The following is an 18,285-nucleotide window of genomic DNA, read 5'->3' on the forward strand; positions in this document are numbered from 1 at the left end:
TCATTTGCCTACTTGGTTCTTTGTATTTTCACAGATACCTTGTATCCAACATATCTCAAACTGATTTTTCCCCTCCTCCTCAAACCCTGACTCCTCAATTCTTTGTTTCCTTATCTTAGTTTATTACACTGTCATCCACCCAGCAAAAAATCCCCTCCTCTAAGATCATACGCTTTTAGTTAGTAACTAAGTCCTTTAGATTTGACTTCCTGTCTGCCTTAATTCATCTACTTCTTTTCATTGCACTGGACCGTATTGGCATCTCTCACTGGATTCCTAAGTATTTTCTCTAATCCTCCTCCAGCTATTTCCCCCTACTCCAGCCGGGTGATCTCTAAAAGACCCAGATCTGATTGTTATAATACTTCAAATTTTTATTATTCTTCTTAACCCTGAATAATCTGGCTCTTGACTACTTCTCCTGCCTCATCTCTACGTTTTCATTCTTTGTATTGTAGTCATTTTGGCGGCTTTTCAATTTTTAAACCTGTCAAGTCCTCCTTTGCCTCTATTTTGCATGGCGTGTACACTCTGCCTTAAGTGCTGGCTTTACCTAAAGTAAAGTATTTTAACATTAGTTTCCTCAAGGAAACTTCCTCTTACTTTCTAGATTTTCTCTCTGCTAAATTGTTCTTCATAGTATCCTGTATTTCATTTAAAAATTATATAATTAGTTGTTCAGTACCTTAGAATGAAATAACTATTGATGCACGGTAGAGAAAATTTCTAGTTGATCATTACACTACGAGTTTCTGTTACAATGCCTTGCAAATAGCCAGTACTCAGTAAATATTCATGGAATTGATAAATTCAGGCTTGAATTACTCTTCATTGTAGATTGTGTAAAGTTTGATAGAAGTCCAGAACTTAACTTTTTTTTTTAAGAGATGGGGTCTCACTCTGTCACACAGGCTGGTGTGCAGTGGCACAATCATAGCTTACTGCACCCTTGACCTCTTGGGCTCAAGTGATTCTCCCACCTCAGCCTCCTGAATAGCTGGGATTACAGGCACACGTGTTTTGTTTTGTTTGTTTTTTCCCCTGTAGAGATGGGAGTTTCACTATGTGGCCCAGGCTGGGCTCAAACTCCTGGGCTCGAGTGAATCCTCCCTCCTTTGCCAAAGTGTTGGGATTACAGGTGTGATTTTAAAAATGCTAGCTGCAGCCTGGCGTCGTGGCTCATGCTTGTAATCCCAGCACTTTGGGAGGCTGAGGCCGGTAGATCACTTGAGGTCAGGAGTTCGAGACCAGCTGGCCAACATGGTGAAACCCCAATCTCTACTAAAAATTCAAAAATTAGCCAGGCATGGTGGCGGGCATCTGTAATCGCAGCTACTCAGGAGGCTGAGGCAGAAGAATCGCTTGAACCCCCGAGAGGTGGAGGTTGCAGTGAGCTGAGATTGCACCACTGCACTCCAGCCTGGGCAACAGAGTGAGACTCCGTCTCAAAAAAAAAAAAAAAAAAAAAGCTAGCTGCTATAGACAGAGTCTCACTTTGTTGTCCGGGTGGAGTGCAGTGGTGCGATCTCTGCTCACTGCAACCTCCGCCTCCCAGGTTCAAGCAGTTCTCCTGCCTTAGAATTTCAAGTAGCTGGGATTTACAGGAGTGTGCCACCATGTCCAGTCTCTGGTACTATTTTTATTTTATTTTTTTATTTTTGAGACGGAGTCTTGCTTTGTCGCCCAGGCTAGAGTGCAGTGGCGCGATCTCAACTCACTGCAACCTCTGACTCCTGGGTTCAAGCGATTCTCCTGCCTCAGCTGGTCTCAAACTCCTGACCTCAGGTGATCCACCTGCCTCAGCCTGCCAAAGTGCTGGGATTACAGGCATGAGCCACCGCAACTGGCCATCTTGTAGTCTTTTCAATGTGAATACCAGAAAATTTTAAATTTACATATGTGGCTTACGTTATATTGTATTGGATACTGCTAGTCTAGAACTTGTTTTTAGTAAGGATCATACATGTGTCTCCATGGCCTCAGTTTTTCATTCTCCCAATCCCTTTGTTATCATGTCATTTTTTGCTTTGGGACTGTTATGTGCCATAAGCTTCAGAAAACATGGTGGCTCACACCTGTAGTCCTAGCACTTTGGGAGACTGAGGCAGGCGGATCACTGGAGGTCAGGAGTTCAAGACCATCCTGGCCAACATGGTGAAACCTTGTCTCTATTACAAATACAAAAAGATTAGCTGGGCATGGTGGCAGGCGCCTGTAATCCCAGCTACTTGGAAAGCTGAGGCAGGAGAATTCCTTGAACCCAGGAGATGGGTTGCAGTGAGCTGGGCGACACAGCAAGACTCCATCTCAAAAAAATAAAAAATAAAAAAATAAATTTAACTGCCTAGAAGGTAGAAATTGTGTTTGTTTCTTAGGCCTTTGAATAATAGGGGAAGGATATTATATTAAATTATGAGAAAATAATGGCAACTGTTAAGCTTTCAAAGTATTATTCCCAACAAATTAGGAAGAACTAAATTTCACTTTTATATGCATGATAATGATGAGCAGGGCTCCTAAAATAGTTGTGGCTTGATTAGGAAACAAATAGTAATTTCTTTATATCAATGAGAATTACTTATAACTTTAGGGGGCATTTAGGGGCATTTAGAATTCTATTTGTCTTATTTGAGATTTGGATTTAAATTTCATTTTAGAGCATTTTTTTTATAATAAATAGAAGTGAGGCTAATATTGTTAATTATTCTTTTTTAAAAAATACAATATTTGCTTTGGGTTAAAGTTTTCTGCCCCAACATCATTATCAAGAGTCAGCATATTACAGTGATAAATTCAGCACTTACTGTGTGGCAGGCATTGTTCTATATACTTTATTCGTTAAATTCACCAGCGAACCCTATGAGGAACTGTCTTATCCTTAGTTGACAGAGGATGAAACTGGAGTACAAAGTGGTTAATTAACTTGTTCATAGCTAGTAAGTTTTAAAAAGGTTACACAACTATATACTTTGTATTTAGTCCTTAAATGATAAAAATCTTCCAGTGTTTAGTTTTTCCCACTAGAGTGTAAGCCCCAAGTGGGCAGGGACTTAGGTTTTGTTTAGTAACATTTGAGATAGCATATATTAGACTCCAGTCATTATTTGAAAGAATTTTTACAGTGATGGTGGTAACAATGACAATATCATTTCACTGAGAGGTGGCCTTGGAAATGGAAATATATTAGAACCGCTTTGAGTTCTTCACTATTGGTTGTTGACAATAATTTTTTTAAATCTCATTCAAATTAGCTTCAACATTATGTGCTGTTTTTTGTATGCTTCATGTATATCTTAATAAAATAGTTGATTTAAAAATTGCTAACTTCTATAGCTTCTTTCTTTCTTTTTCTTTTTTTTCTTTTCTTTTTTTTGTGTGTGTGTGACAGTCTTGCTTTGTAGCCCAGGCTGGAGTGCAGTGGTGTAATCTTGACTCACTGCAACCTCTGCCTCCCGGGTTCAAGCAATTCTCATGCCTCAGCCTCCTGAGTAGCTGGGATTACAGACATGTGCTGCCATGCCCAGTTAATTTTTGTATTTTTAGTAGAGACAGGGTTTTACTATATGGGCCAGGCTGGTCTCAAGTTTCTTGCCTCAAGTGATTTCACCTGCCTCAGCCTCCCAAAGTGCTGGAATTGCAGGGTTGAGACACCCTGCCCGGCCTAGCTGCTATAGCTTCTGTATATCTCTATTCCTTTTGTGCATTAGAAATGCCTTGAAACCCCCAGGGAACATCAGGGGGAAAAAAAAAAAAAAAAGACTACCAGAGGTCCTACTGTGTGTTTAGCTGAGGTGGGAGAAGAAAGTTTAGAAAAGCAATCTTTCACCTATCCTCATGAAAGATTTACAGTGATAACACAGTTCTTCAGAATTTCACCCAAAAGCTTCAGCTGCCTTGGTTGTTGCAGTCATTGAAGTGAATAACACATTATTTTGTTATTTATTTTTAGATACTACATTTTTTTCTTAGACTGTGGAAACAGAACTGTGAAATTAATTTTGTAAAATCGGGCTTTAATTTTTTTTTTTTGAGACAGAATCTAGGTCTGTCACCCAGGCTGCATGCAGTGGTGCAATCTCGGCTCACTGCAACCTCCACCTCCCAAGTTCAAGCCATTCTTCTGCCTCAGTCTCCCGAGTAGCTGGGACTACAGGTGCCTGTCAGCACACCTGGCTAATTTTTATATTTTTGGTAGAGATGGGGTTTCACCATGTTGGCCAAGCTAGTCTCAAACTCCTGACCTCAGATGATCCACCCGCCTTGGCCTCCCAAAGTGCTGGGATTACAGTCGTGAGCCACTGCACCCAGCCAAATTAAAGGTTTTATAATTAATGTTGTTAGGAAAAGGGGAACTACGCTGCTTACTTCTATACAAGAAACTTAATTCTGAAAGTATTCTTATTTTACAGTAATAAAATTGAGAGTTAGGTGTTAAGTGGTATACCTGAATGAATACCACAAGAACAGAACTAGGATTCAGCACATAAGACATATGTCTTACTCCAAAGGCCATCCCTTTTGTAATACTGTCATCTTTCACCATTCTCCGTGTCTTGCTTATAGTTCCTGACTCTTAAAGTGAGACTTTAAGTTCGCTTGTGGGAGCAGTGGGATTGTTGTTTTAGATTGTGAAATAACTGGATGTTTGAATTAAACTGTGGTGGTATAAAGAATAATTGTTGCTTGATGGAAAATTGAGCTTTGAAGAAATTTTGACTTTCTGTTTTCTTTTTATCTTTAGTTATCTGCAAGTAAAGACCCTACTCTAACCTCTATAGAATACTTTTTTTTCTTTTTTTTGGCTTTTCGAGACAGAGTATCTCTCTTGTTACCCAGGCTGGAGTGCAGCGCCGTGGCGAAATCTCAGCTCACTCCAACCTCCACCCCCTGGGTTCAAACGATTCTCGTGCCTCAGCCTCCCAAGTAACTGGGACTGCAGGCACGCACCACCATGCTCGGCTAATTTTTCCTGTTTTTAGTAGAGACGGGGTTTCACCATGTTGGCCTCAAACTCCTGACTCAGTGATCTGCCTCGGCCTCCCGAACTGTTGGGATTATAGGCATGAGCCACCGCACCTGACCAGAATGCTTTTTCGTAATGTAATTCATCATGATGATGGGTATTTTCTTGAGCTTATTTAGTACATTTTTCATACAGTAATAATATTCTTTCTCTAGAGTGAAAAATGAGCAATTTTTTTCTGACTTATCATTTGGGGGCTGGACGTGGTGGCTCACGACTATAATCCCAGCACTTTGGAGGCCAAGGCAGGAGGCCAAAGCTGGTGGATCACTTGAGCCCAGGAGTTCAAGACCAGCCTGAGCAACATGGCAAAACCCTGTCTCTACTAAAAATTTAAAAATTTAGCCAGGCATGGTGGTGCACACCTGTAGTCCCAGTGACTGGTTAGGCTGAGGTGGGAGAAATCACCTGAGCCTGGGAAGTTGAGGTGCAGTGAGCTGAGATCACGCTGCTGCATTCCAGCCGGGGTGATGGGAGTGAGACCCTGTCTTAAATAATAATAATTTGGGGATGATGTAGACAGAAATAAGGACAGAGGTATGAAAATGAATAATTTTTTATTTTTTTTTTGAGATGGAGCTCTGTCGCCCAGGCTGGAGTGCAGTGGCCAGATCTCAGCTCACTGCAAGCTCTGCCTCCTGGATTTACGCCATTCTCCTGCCTCAGCCTCCCGAGTAGCTGGGACTACAGGCGCCCGCCACCTCGCCCGGCTAGTTTTTATTTTTTATTTTTTATTTGTTTAGTAGAGATGGGGTTTCACCGTGTTAGCCAGGATGGTCTCGATCTCCTGACCTCGTGATCCACCCGTCTCGGCCTCCCAAAGTGCTGGGATTACAGGCTTGAGCCACCGCACCCGGCCAATGAATAATTATTTAGCATTTTGTTACCCAGAGATTTGGGCAGTCCCAAAAAGCAGCTTTTCTAATCTCCCTCTCCTCCTTTCCCAAAAAACGTTAATCAGATCCTTTAATATCCTAATATCTTTGGGTTATTTACATACTACTTTTTGGAGGGGAGATTATGGAAAGCTATCGAGATGTTTGAAAGCATTGATGATTAGCAAGATGATTATTCTTGTAAGAAGCCTTAAGAGGAGAAATTTAAGTGTATTCTAAGTTAACACTGGCTTCTTAAATTGGTCAGTGAAAGTTAAATGCCTCCAATTTTCTTTTTAACATTATTTATGCATAATTTAACTAGACAATTTTTTTTTCTTTTTTTTTTTTTTTTGTTTTTTTTTTTTTTTTGAGACAGAGTCTCGCTCTGTCGCCCGGGTTGGAGTGCAGTGGCCGGATCTCAGCTCACTGCAAGCTCCGCCTCCCAGGTTCACGCCATTCTCCTGCCTCAGCCTCCCGAGTAGCTGGGACTACAGGCGCCCACCACCGCGCCCGGCTAATTTTTTGTATTTTTTAGTAGAGACGGGGTTTCACCGTGTTAACCAGGATGGTCTCGATCTCCTGACCTCGTGATCCGCCCGTCTCGGCCTCCCAAAGTGCTGGGATTACAGGCTTGAGCCACCGCGCCCGGCCTTTTTTTCTTTTTTTTGAGATGGAGTCTTGCTCTTTCACTCAGGCCATGCCGTAGTGCAGTGGCACGATCTCGGCTCACTGCAACCTCCGCCTCCTGGGTTCAAGCGATTCTCCTGCCTCAGCTTGCCGAGTAGGTGGGACTACAGGTGTGCACCGCCACACCCAATTAAGTTTTTGGGTTTTTTTGGTTTTTTTGAGACGCAGTCTCATTCTGTCACCCAGGCTGGAATGCAGTGGCACGATCTTGGCTCACTGCAAGCTCCGCCTGCCGGGTTCATGCCATTCTGCCTCAGCCTCCCGAGTAGCTGGGACTACAGGCATCCGCCACCACGCCTGGCTAATTTTTTTGTGTTTTTAGTAGAGGCATGGTTTCACCGTGTTAGCCAGCGTGGTCTCGATCTCCTGACCTTGTGAGCCACCGTGCCTGGCCATCGAAGTATTTTTACTGTTGCTAAAATGTACATTTTCTCCTCTACCACAAATACCAAGGTTGTTAATGATTTTTTAGGGCATAAGAAGTAGTTTCTTATTGTACATATTTATAGTTAAATTTAGTTTTTGGATAAAAATTTTTTCAGAAAAACGTGAAAAAACAATACTAATTAGAAAGGAAGTTTTTAAATCCTGTGTTTTTATTAAAAGACAGGATTAATTAGGAATGATGTGAACTTTGAAAAATTAGGATTTTAAGTAATGTATTGTTTCTGAACTAAATGTTCTGTACTAAAAAATATTTAACATAGTAAAAGAGTAAAAATTGTGTATTTTTTTGGGTTGGAGGAGGAAGCCAAAGACCTTTAAAACAGTAATTCTTACACCGTTTCATCCAGTAATCAAGTTTAAGAAAGTCAATCTAAAAGCAAAAAACTTCACTTTTGAAATCTTGAGTGAGGCTTTGTTTCATAAGAGTAGATATGTTGTGTCAATCAGGTAACAATATGGAATCCTAACCAAAAAAATGAAGATATAGGCCAGGCGCAGTGCCTCAGGTCTATAATCCCAGCACTTTGGGAGGCTGAGGTGGGAGGATCATGAGGTCAGGAGTTTGAGACAAGCCTGGCCAACATGGTGAAACCCCGTCTCTACTAAAATTACAAAAATTAGCTGAGCATGGTGGTGGGTGCCGGTAATCCCAGCTACTCAGGAGGCTGAGGCAGGAGAGTTGCTTGAACCCAGGAGGTAGAGGTTGCAGTGAGCCGAGATCGTGCCATTGCGCTCCAGCCTGGGTGACGAGAGCAAGACTCCGTCTCAAAAAAAAAAAAAAAAAAAAAGAAGATATAACTTGTACTTTAGGGATTTTGGTTTAAAAAATTGAGAGGAGAGGATTTACTGTATTTTTAACATAGGTTTGAGAATATAAGTGGAGAGCCCATTTGCAGGCAGGCACTTATGAATGTTAATGTGAATCCCACTGGGATGGTTTTCTGACTCATTTAAGGTTATCATGGCTCTGAGAATGGACTGTCATAAGATTAAGAGACTCAGTAATGCTATAGATAGGAAAGTACTTGGAGTAGTATAAAGTGCAAAATAAGTCAGTGTAGATAAATTTAAAGTAGAAATCTGGTTTTTGGAAGTAGGTAGTTGCCATTTTAATAAACTAAGCAGAAAAACAAATTGAAGAAGGCCTTAGATTCTTTTGAGGCATTTAGTCCTTTGGAATTTTCATGGAAAGGAGAATCTGTTACATAGCTAGAGCTTTCATCATTCTGGTGGATAGTGTACTATTTCAGTCAGTTAAACTAAACATTTAGAGTTGTTATGGTTAGTTCAAGTGAGAGTTTATGGCCTAAATGGCTTTTAATTACCCTGAATTTTCTGTTTATATAAGCAGAACTCATGTATCCTGGGGGTATAGTTCAGAATATAGTATCTTAGCGTTCATCTGTGGATGATTAATCACTTTGGACCTAATATACATGGAATTGGCAAACATAAAATAGGTTTTATACTATTTTTCTCTCATAACATTCCTAGAAATTCAAGAAGCCATTGTATTGTTCAAAGTGGTGTTATTTCATTTAAAACATTGAAGTTAAAATTTATTAAGTTTGTTTTAAATATTCTTAAAACTGGCCAATTAAGTCCTAGAAAAGCCCAGACTTATTTTACTAGAGCAGATAATCAAGTTTATGAAAGGGGGGAGTTTCAAAAATTTTTATAGGTAATACTTTAGGCGTTTTTCTTGCTGACATACTAACATTTATTTTCTGTTTATTTTTAAGACGAGCAAAAATCAAATTAAAGTAGATCTTGTAGATGAGAATTTTACAGAATTAAGAGGAGAAATAGCGGGACCTCCAGACACACCATATGAAGGCAAGTACTTTTTTCTGTATCAAAATATTGTGCGTATTAGAACTTGTCTAAAACATTAAATCAGAATAATCTTAAACATCTATAAATTATATGGAGGGTAACTTCATTTGGTTTAGATAAACAGCAATTTTAAAAATACTAAATTTAGATACTTAATATAGACTGGTATTTCTTACTGAATTTTAGCTAATTTTTTTCTTTCCACAAAAAGTTTAGCAGAGCTTTGTTACAGGTATTATAGGTTAGAATTTAATAGAATAAAAGATCTGGCATGGTAAACCTCTAAATTATATGGACTATAGACACTCAGTTACCCTTCATATGGTATCTAAAACAGACCTTCCCTTAAATATCTCACTGGTGAAATGTTGCTTTTGTTTTTAAAGTTCTTCTTTCTGTCATTTAGCATTTCATTCACTCATATGTCTTCATACAGGCTGTAGTCCAAATGTTTTCTTTATTCAGGAAAGCTTTTAGTGATCATTTCAAGACACATAGAAAGGAGGTGGCTTTGCTGAACTTGGTGTTCACAAATTAACTCTGTAGCTACTTTAGACCATGGAGTTGGGTGGTAAGATACAGAAATAAGCCTTATAGCATTTTACTTTCTTATTAGGTGAGTCTTCGTTAATTAATATTATTGTAAATTTAGGTTATACAGCATATAACCAAGGTTCTTGCATTAATAGCTATTCAAATATTTGTTTATTAGAAAACATAACAGAATATATGGTAACCCTAATTATGCAATCTTTGCATGTATTTTCTCATTTAATCCTTTCAGCAAATCTTATTAGGTAAATACAATGATTGCTGTTTCATAGATGAAGAAACAAGTTTAGAGAAGTGACTTGTCTAAGGTCAACCATCTTAGCACAGCTGATAGGCTTTGCCTTCAAAGCCTGTGCTTTTAATCACTTTATGTAAATCAGAATTCACTTAATATTGGAAGTGGTGGTGATGTCTATTTTGTTTTGTTATCTATTTTTTTAGATGCAAAGTTTTACTGTTACCCAGGCTGGAGAGCAGTGGCATGGTCATAGCTCATTATAAATTTGAATTCCTAGGCTCAAGTAATCCTCCAGCTTCCTCAGTAGCTAGTACTACAGGTGCATGCCACCACATCCAGTTAAATACTTCGTGTGGGTTTGTTGTTAATTTTTGTTTGTTTTTTGAGACTGAGTCTCTTTTGCCCAGGCTGGAGTGCGGTGGTGAAATCTTGGCTTACTGCAACCTCACCTCCCAGAATCAAGTGATTCTCCTGCCTTAGCTTCCTGAGTAGCTGGGATTACAGACGTGCACCACCATGCCGGCTATAATTTTTGCACTTTTAGTAGAGACGGAGTTTCACAATAACAGCCAGGCTGGTCTTGAACTTCTTACCTCAGGTGATACGCCTGCCTTAGCCTCCCAAAGTGTTAGGATTACAGGCATGAGCCACCACTCCCGGCTGCCAGCTAAATACTTTTGAGTGGTTCTATAATTCTGTAATGAACAGTTTACCCAAAACCCTTTTTTTTTTTTTTTTTTTTTTGAGATGGAGTCTTGCTCTGTTGCCCAGGCTGGAGTGCAGTGGCGCCATCTTGGCTCACTGCAAGCTCCACCTCCCAGGTTCATGCCTTTCTCCTGCCTCAGCCTCCCGAGTAGCTGGGACTACAGGTGCCCGCCACCACACTTGGCTAATTTTATTTGTGTGTTTTTTTAGTGGAGATGGTGTTTCACCTTGTTAGCCAGGATGGGCTCGATCTCCTGACCTCATGATCCACCCACCGCAACCTCCCAAAGTGCTGGGATTATAGGTGTGAGCCACTGCGCCCAGCTACCCAAAACACTTTTTTAAAATCTAGTATTTTTGAATATTTTCTTGTTCTTAATCCAGATTGTTGAAGACCCTAGAATGTCTTTAGCATATTATACCAATTCTGTTTATTCATTTTTTTCTTTTTTTTTTTTTTTTTGAGACAGAGTCTCACTCTGTCGCTCAGGCTGGAGTGCAGTGGTGCGATCTTGGCTCACTGCAACCTCCACCTCCTGGGTTCAAGTGATTCTCCTGACAGCCTCCCGAGTAGCTGGTACTACAGGCGCCCGCCACCATGCCCGGCTAATTTTTGTATTTTTAGCAGAGACGGGGTTTCACATTATTGGCCAGGCTTGTCTTGAACTCCTGACCTTGTGATCTGCCCACCTCAGCCTCCCAAAGTGCTGGGATTACAGGCATGAGCCACCACGCCCGGCCTGTTTTTTCTTTCTTTATTGGATAGATGGCATCTTGCCAAGTTACCCAGGCAGGTCTCAAACCCCTGGCCTCAAACAATCCTCTTGCCTTAGTGTCCCAAAGTCTTGGGATTCTAGGCATGAGCCATTGTGCCCAACCTTGTACCAATTCTTAAGTGATAAAATTTTATTTGTTGTTTTATAGTTAATATGAGCCATTTCTAGATATTTACTTTTTTATGCTGTTTATTGAGTGCTTCCTATCTGCCTTGCTTGGTCTGGCCGTTTTCATGGATGCTATTTCATTTAGTCCTTTTTACAATCATTAAATGTAGAGGAGACCTATAGTTATCTTACGAAAATCAGGTGGTTGTCCTAATAGCAGATGTTTTTATGTAATAATATATTAGCTGCTTCTTGAAGACAAGCCTTACAGTTATTCTTGAATTTTTTTTTTTTAGATTGTTTTGAAATATTTTTGGAAGATAGTAGGGCAATGACATTATTTTAGAGGTCTGCCGGCAAAGTTTTAAATTTTTTAACTGATTTTTATAAACAAGGCACTTCCTGAGCCAAATTAGATAGAAGCAATATTTAATAGGTAGATTAATTTTTTAAAATGGATAATGTATACTTATATACATTAAGATATATTAAGATATATTCTTATGGTTGGGTGCGGTGGCTCACACCTGTAATCCCAACACTTTGGGAGGCCGAGGCGGGTGGATCACGGGGTCAGGAGATCGAGACCATCCTGGCTAACACGGTGAAACCCGTCTCTACTAAAAATACAAAAAAATTAGCCGGGTGTAGTGGTGGGTGCCTGTAGTCCCAGCTACTCGGGAGGCTGAGGCAGGAAAATGGTGTGAACCCGGGAGGCAGAGGTTGCAGTGAGCGGAGATCATGCCACTGCACTTCAGCCTGGGCGACAGAGCAAGACTCTGTCTCAAAAAAAAAAAAAATAAAAAAGATATATTCTTTATTGGTTAGAAGCAAGTTTGGTCATTTTTTTCTTTTCTTTTTCCCGATACCGAGAATGGGGCCAAAAGTTTGGTCATTTAAAAGTGCTTATTTCTGTCTGGGCGGGGTGGCTTATGCCTGTAATCCCAGCACTTTGGAAGGCTGAAGCAGGTGGATCACGAGGTCAGGAGTTCAAGACCAGCCTGACCAACGTAGTGAAACTCCATCTCTACTAAAAATACAAAAATTAGCTGGGTGCAATGGTGTGCGCCTGTAATCCCAGCTACTCAGGAGGCTGAGGCAGGAGAATCCCTTTAACCCACAAGACGGAGGTTGCAGTGAGCTGAGATCTCACCGCTGCACTCCAGCCTGGGCGAGAGAAGGCGACTGCGTCTCAAAAAAAAGTGCTTATTTCTGCTGCTGCTGCTGCTAAATGAGTATCTTGATGAGATTAGATTTAATATGCTTTTTGGTATATGTTTGAGGTAGAGTAACTTTAATTCTATTATTTTATGTGAAACTGTTGAGAGAAGTTCATTTTGTTAAGGAAAAGTACCATTCAAGGGCATAAACTTTAATGCTTTTTCTTTTAAATATAACGGTAGGTTAAATATTTATTGCAAGGATGTTGCAGTTTTTTGAGTTTTTAAAAATCTAAACTTAAATGCTAAGGCAAAAGTTTACATGTGGAATGTTAAACTATTTATGACCATTATTAAGTAATGAGGCAGCTGTTTTATAGTATTTAAAGAATCAGATTGTGAAGTAGAGTACTCATGGGAAAATGCCATATTGTAGATATTACTTAACTCAATTTTCTTCACTTCTTTTGCCTTAATAATTCAGTGACAAAGGAACAGTTTAGTTCTTGAGCTTTTCTTCCTAAAATTTCTTTTAGGTTTATGGAATCATTGTTGACAGCTTAAAAATTCTCATTCCTTCCCCATCTCCTCTTTGGGTTAAGTTAAATTTAAAGATGGTTAATTTTTAATATTAAAAGCTATTCTTCAAGAAGTTAATGTTTTATAGTAAAAACTATTATAATGTGAATAATATAGTTATCATTAGTTGTATTACCCTGATCAGATGATGCTATGATTAATGCTAAGTGGTCGTATATTGAAAGTTGTCAGAGCATGTAACATAAGGGATAGAAATAGAAATAAGATTTTAGAGACTCGTGAGTCCAGCATTATTTATATAATATCTCTGGGCCCTCACACTGCTCCTAAGAGATTATTTTGGCCATTAACGAAGAACTTTGTATGATGGGTTATAGAGATGGTAATCTGGAGTTTAATCAGAAAAAAATAATTCTTAGGAAGGAAAAAGAAAAGCCTATGTAGTGCTGAAGCCAAATTTATTATAACTATATTTGAAGCTAGCATTTCTAATTCTGGGTATAGACGGTTATAGTCACAAAATTTCTTCAGGTACCCTTCTCTTATGTGTCAGTTTTTTTTTTTTTTTCTTTCCACTACTTTTCTTTAAATTTCATTATTGTTACTATATGTTCTGCAATTCAGGCATTTAGTTCAACTCATGCATTAATCACTATGGGATTATATTAAAAAGAACTAGTGGTTGGGCATAATGGCTCATGCCTGTAATCCCATTACTTTGGGAGGCTGAGGCGAGTAGATCATTTGAGGTCAGGAGTTCGAGACCAGCTTAGCCAGCGTGGTGAGACCCCATCTCTACTTTAAAAAATAAAAAAATTAGCTGGCATGGTGGCACACACCTGTAGTCTTAGCTACCCAGGAGGCTGAGGTAGGAGAATTGCTGTAACTGGGAGGTGGAGGTTGCAGTGAGCCAAGATCGCACCATTGCACTCCAGTCTGGGCAGCAGAGTGAGAATCCATCTCAAAAATAGCAAGAAGAGAAGCCAGGTACAATGGCTCTTGCCTGTAATCCCAGCACTTTGGGAGGCTGATGTGGGCAGATCACTTGAGGCCAGGAGTTCAAGACCAGCCTGACCAACATGGTGAAACCCCATCTCTGCTAAAAATACAAAAATTAGCTGAGCGTTGTGGTGGGCACCTGTAATCCCAGCTACTCAGGAGACTGAGGCATGAGAATTGCTGGAACCTGAAAGATGGAGGTTATAGTGAGCCAAGATTTTACTACTACACTCCAGCCTGGGCATCAGAATGAGACCCTGTCTCAGAAAAAAAAAGAAAAAGAGGAAGAAGAAGAAAAGAAGGATTCAAACCAAAAAGGGCTTGAAGAAAATAGTACCACTTTTATTTTTTCCTCAGATTCATAGTCATCCATCCATTCATAACAATGGAGTAGTGAGGAGATATATTTGAGAGAGTCTAGAATATACTGAAGAAAGTCTCCTGTTTGACTTTTTAAATAACTGAGTGTATAGAATTTTGAAGATAATAATGCTACTAGCACACAGTTTTTAATTTTACTTTTTATTACAGGGAGTTTCAGATATATAAAAAGGAATAGGCCGGGCGAGGTGGCTCATGTCTGTAATCCCAGCACTTTGGGAGGCTGAGGCAGGTGGATCATGAGGTCAGGAGATCAAGACCATCCTGGCTAACACGGTGAAACCCTGTCTCTACTAAAAATACAAAAAAGTTAGCCGGGCATGGTGGCGGGCGCCTGTAGTCCCAGCTACCCGGGAGGCTGAGGCAGGAGAATGGCGTGAACCTGGGAGGTGGAGCGTCCAGTGAGCCAAGATGGCGCCACTGCACTCCAGCCTGGGTGACAGAGCGAGACTCCGTCTCAAAAAAAAAAAAAAAAGAATATAATGCAACCTCTTCAGCCAGCTTTAATAACTATCAGCTCATGGCCATCTTTGATCTAATGTATTCTTTGTTTATCTTGAAATGAAATCTCATAGTCTTATATATAAATATTTCAATAGAACAGTTTTATTTACTATATTTTGTAATAGTATTTTGTTATTAGTAATTGGTCATAAAATCTTAGAAGATGCTTAAACTCTTAAGAGTTAAGAGTTGAATCCAGCCTCTCATCCAGTGCAAGACTTACCCCTTCAGAGTTTTCTTTTCTTTTTTCTGTTCTGTTCCATTTATTATTTGAGACAGATTCTCGCTCTGTCACGTAGGCTGGAGTGCAGTGGTGCGATCTTGGCTCACTGCAATATCCACCTCCTGGGTTCAAGCGATTCTTGTGCCTCAACCTCCCGAGTAACTGGGATCATAGGCACATGCCACAATACTCAGCTAATTTTTGTACTTTTAGTAGAGATGGGGTTTCGCCATGTTTGTCAGGCTGGTCTTGAACTCCTGGCCTCAAGTGATCTGCCCACATCAGCCTCCCAAAGTACTGGGATTACAGGCATAAGCCATTGTGCACGGCCCAGAGTTTCTTAAGAGGCAGTTATCCTCTCCTTGAGTCTTGAGTACCCCAGTTGTGAGAAGCTAGATGCTAGATAATTTTTTTTTTTTTTTTTTTGAGATGGAGTCTTGCTCTGTTGCTCAGGCTGGAGTGCAGTGGCACGATCTCGGCTCACTGCAAGCTCCACCTCCCGGTTTACGCCATTCTTCTGCCTCAGCCTCCCAAGTAGCTGGGACTACAGGTGCCTGCCACCATGCCTGGCTAATTTTTTCTATTTTTTAGTAGAGATGGGGTTTCACCATGTTAGCCAGGATAGTATCACTCTCCTGACCTTGTGATCCGCCCCCTTGGTCTCCCAAGTGCTGGGGTTACAGGTGTGAGCCACTGTGCCCGGCCTAGATAAGCTTTTTAAAAATGCTGTATAGATGCTAGTTGCTCCAGATAACTTCAAAACAAAACAAAAAGTTGCCTTCTATTTGTATATTACTGGTTAGAAAAGCTCCTTGGTAAAATTTTGCATTTTATAAACCCATTTAAAGGAATAGTTTGGGCCAGGTGCGGTGGCTCACGCCTGTAATCCCAGCACTTTAGGAGGCTGAGGCGGGTGGATCACGAGGTCAGGAGATCGAGACCAGCCTGGGTAACATGGTGAAACCCCAACTGTACTGAAAACACAAAAAATTAGCCAGACGTGGTGGTGGGTGCCTGTAGTCCCAGCTACTTGGGAGGCTGAGGCAGGAGAATGGCGTGAACCCAGGAGGCGGAGCTTGAAGTGAGCAGAGACTGCGCTTCACTGCACTCCAGCCTGGGCAACAGAGTCAGACTCCGTCTCAATAAATAAATAAATAAATAAAATAAATAAATAAAGGAATAGTTTGTCTTTATGTCTGTCTGTCTTGTTGAATTTTGTTTAAAAAATAAAAAATATATTTAAAGTTTTTTATATTAAAATAGAAACAAGGTCTTGCTGTATTGACCAGGCTGTACTCAAACTCCTGGCCTAGCTTTAAGCAGTCCTCCCACCTCGGCCTCCCAAAGTGTTGGGACTGCAGGCATTAATTAGCCATGGACCTAGCTTGTTTTTTTTAGGCTGGTACAAAAGTAATTACAATTTAATTGCACAAATAAAATGTTAACAAATAAGTATTGACATTTAATTTAGGGCACAAATGAAAAGATTGGGACCTTATTTCATTTGCAAGAAGCAGCCAGAAGTAGAATTTTGTTTATGGCATAATCTCTGTCCTTCGTATCATCTATACTTTCATCCCTCCTTGCCTTCTTTCTTCTTTTTTTTCTGACCCTTTTTTTGTTTGTTATTTAGCAATTCTTAACAGGGTGGATTAGAGGACACAGTGGGAGATTAGAACTCTAATAGTTAATTGTCCTGATGAAATGTTGACGTTGCATTGTCTGGATTTAATGTATTTATCTCTAGCCTTGTTACTCACTGATAAACTAATATAGTTGTATGAAGTGGATATTCTGTATGCTTTAAACAACCTTTAAATTAAAAACCAGTGCTTTTAATTACTTACTTTCTGGGTTTCAACTTTAAAATGAATTTCTTTAATTGAATATGAAATAGCTGCTCTGAAAAGTTCATCAATATATTTGTTTTACATATTTGAATTGAGCAGCATTCTTAACTTTGTTTTCCCCATTTTTTTAGGAGGAAGATATCAACTAGAGATAAAAATACCAGAAACATACCCATTTAATCCCCCTAAGGTACTGTAAGCCTATTTTTGTGCATGAACTTATAAAATATTTTATATTTCTGACCTCTTTTTATTAATATATATTTTAGGGCTTATTAAAGTCACAGCTTTATGAGTTGTTTACTGTGTAAATTTGATGTGGACGGTATTTTAGGTAATGGCAGATGGCTTGCTTCTGAAATTAGAATGAAAAGCAAACTTACCCAAAGGCAGCCATTAATGGCTCAAAACTGGAATAGGATGTACATCTGACAATGGCTCATATGCTAGATCTAGAAATACTTGTCAGTGTTCCCAAATTTAGAGAGCCCTTTTACACATAGACAGAGGTTCTTACTTGACTCAAAGAAGTATGCGTTTTAGGAGACTAGCTTCTTCATTCAGTCATTATTTGAGTACTTTGTGCCAAGGAATATAGCAGTAACTAAGACTTACACTGTTCCTCCTTTCATAGAGCTCACATTATAGTGGGGAAAAAACAGCATGGAATTGCAACTGTGATAAATGTTGAAAGGGAGAATGGAATACCCTAAGATCATGTACAACATGGGGACCCAACCTAAACTTATTTTTTGATTGAACCACTTCCTTTATGTCTCTCCTTTTACTGTCATCAGCACTTTAGGCATTCGACTTTATTCCCTATTTTGTCTGTTATTTAATCACCCTTCCATCTTTGCCACTTCTACTCATTCTCTGCACTGTTGGTCTAGAAATATTCCTAGAGTGCAGTTTTGATCATGCTGCTTTTCTTTCCCTGAATAAAGTCTAAACTCCATGGCTTGACACTTTAAACCTCCTAGAACCTGACCCCAATCTTGTTTCCCACTCTAATCTTCTACCACTTCCACCCACAATGTGGGTCTCATTTTCCATCTTAGATTGTTTATTTGTAGATGATGCTTATTCTTCCACAGCTTTCTATCAGTTTCGCTTAATTCTTTGCCCCTATTATTTAAAATTGTAGTTTTCTATGAGGCCCGAGTATCACTTTCTTCTTTAAGCTGAGTTCATCAAGTGTTTCTCCCTCTCCTCTCTCAATAGCATTTTATACAGTTTATATAGTGACAACACAAATATAGTTCCAAATCATGTATTATTTTGGATATGTATCTTTTTTTAGCTTCTATGCTCCTGAGTCAAGGACCATGTCTTATACACCTATATATTATCAGTAGTTTCCAATAGTGTAGTGTCC

General features: G+C 39.7%; 1 protein-coding gene across 8 annotated transcripts in view; it reads left to right on the forward strand.

Moving 5' to 3' along the window:
* UBE2K (ubiquitin conjugating enzyme E2 K) overlaps positions 1-18,285 on the forward strand; it is an 85,993-nt gene that overhangs the window by 29,960 nt on the left and 37,748 nt on the right. For 7 of the 8 annotated variants that reach the window (XM_065544882.2, XM_074039576.1, XM_045392265.3 and 4 more), the window contains 2 exons: positions 8,778-8,871; positions 17,039-17,097. In XM_065544882.2, coding sequence (XP_065400954.1) covers positions 8,778-8,871; positions 17,039-17,097 — 153 coding nt within the window. The remainder of the gene's footprint in view (positions 1-8,777; positions 8,872-17,038; positions 17,098-18,285) is intronic. The other variant, XM_015450067.4, reaches the window with a different exon arrangement.

The sequence above is a fragment of the Macaca fascicularis genome, chromosome 5 (assembly GCF_037993035.2).
Source record: "Macaca fascicularis isolate 582-1 chromosome 5, T2T-MFA8v1.1".
Classification (NCBI taxonomy): domain Eukaryota; kingdom Metazoa; phylum Chordata; class Mammalia; order Primates; family Cercopithecidae; genus Macaca; species Macaca fascicularis.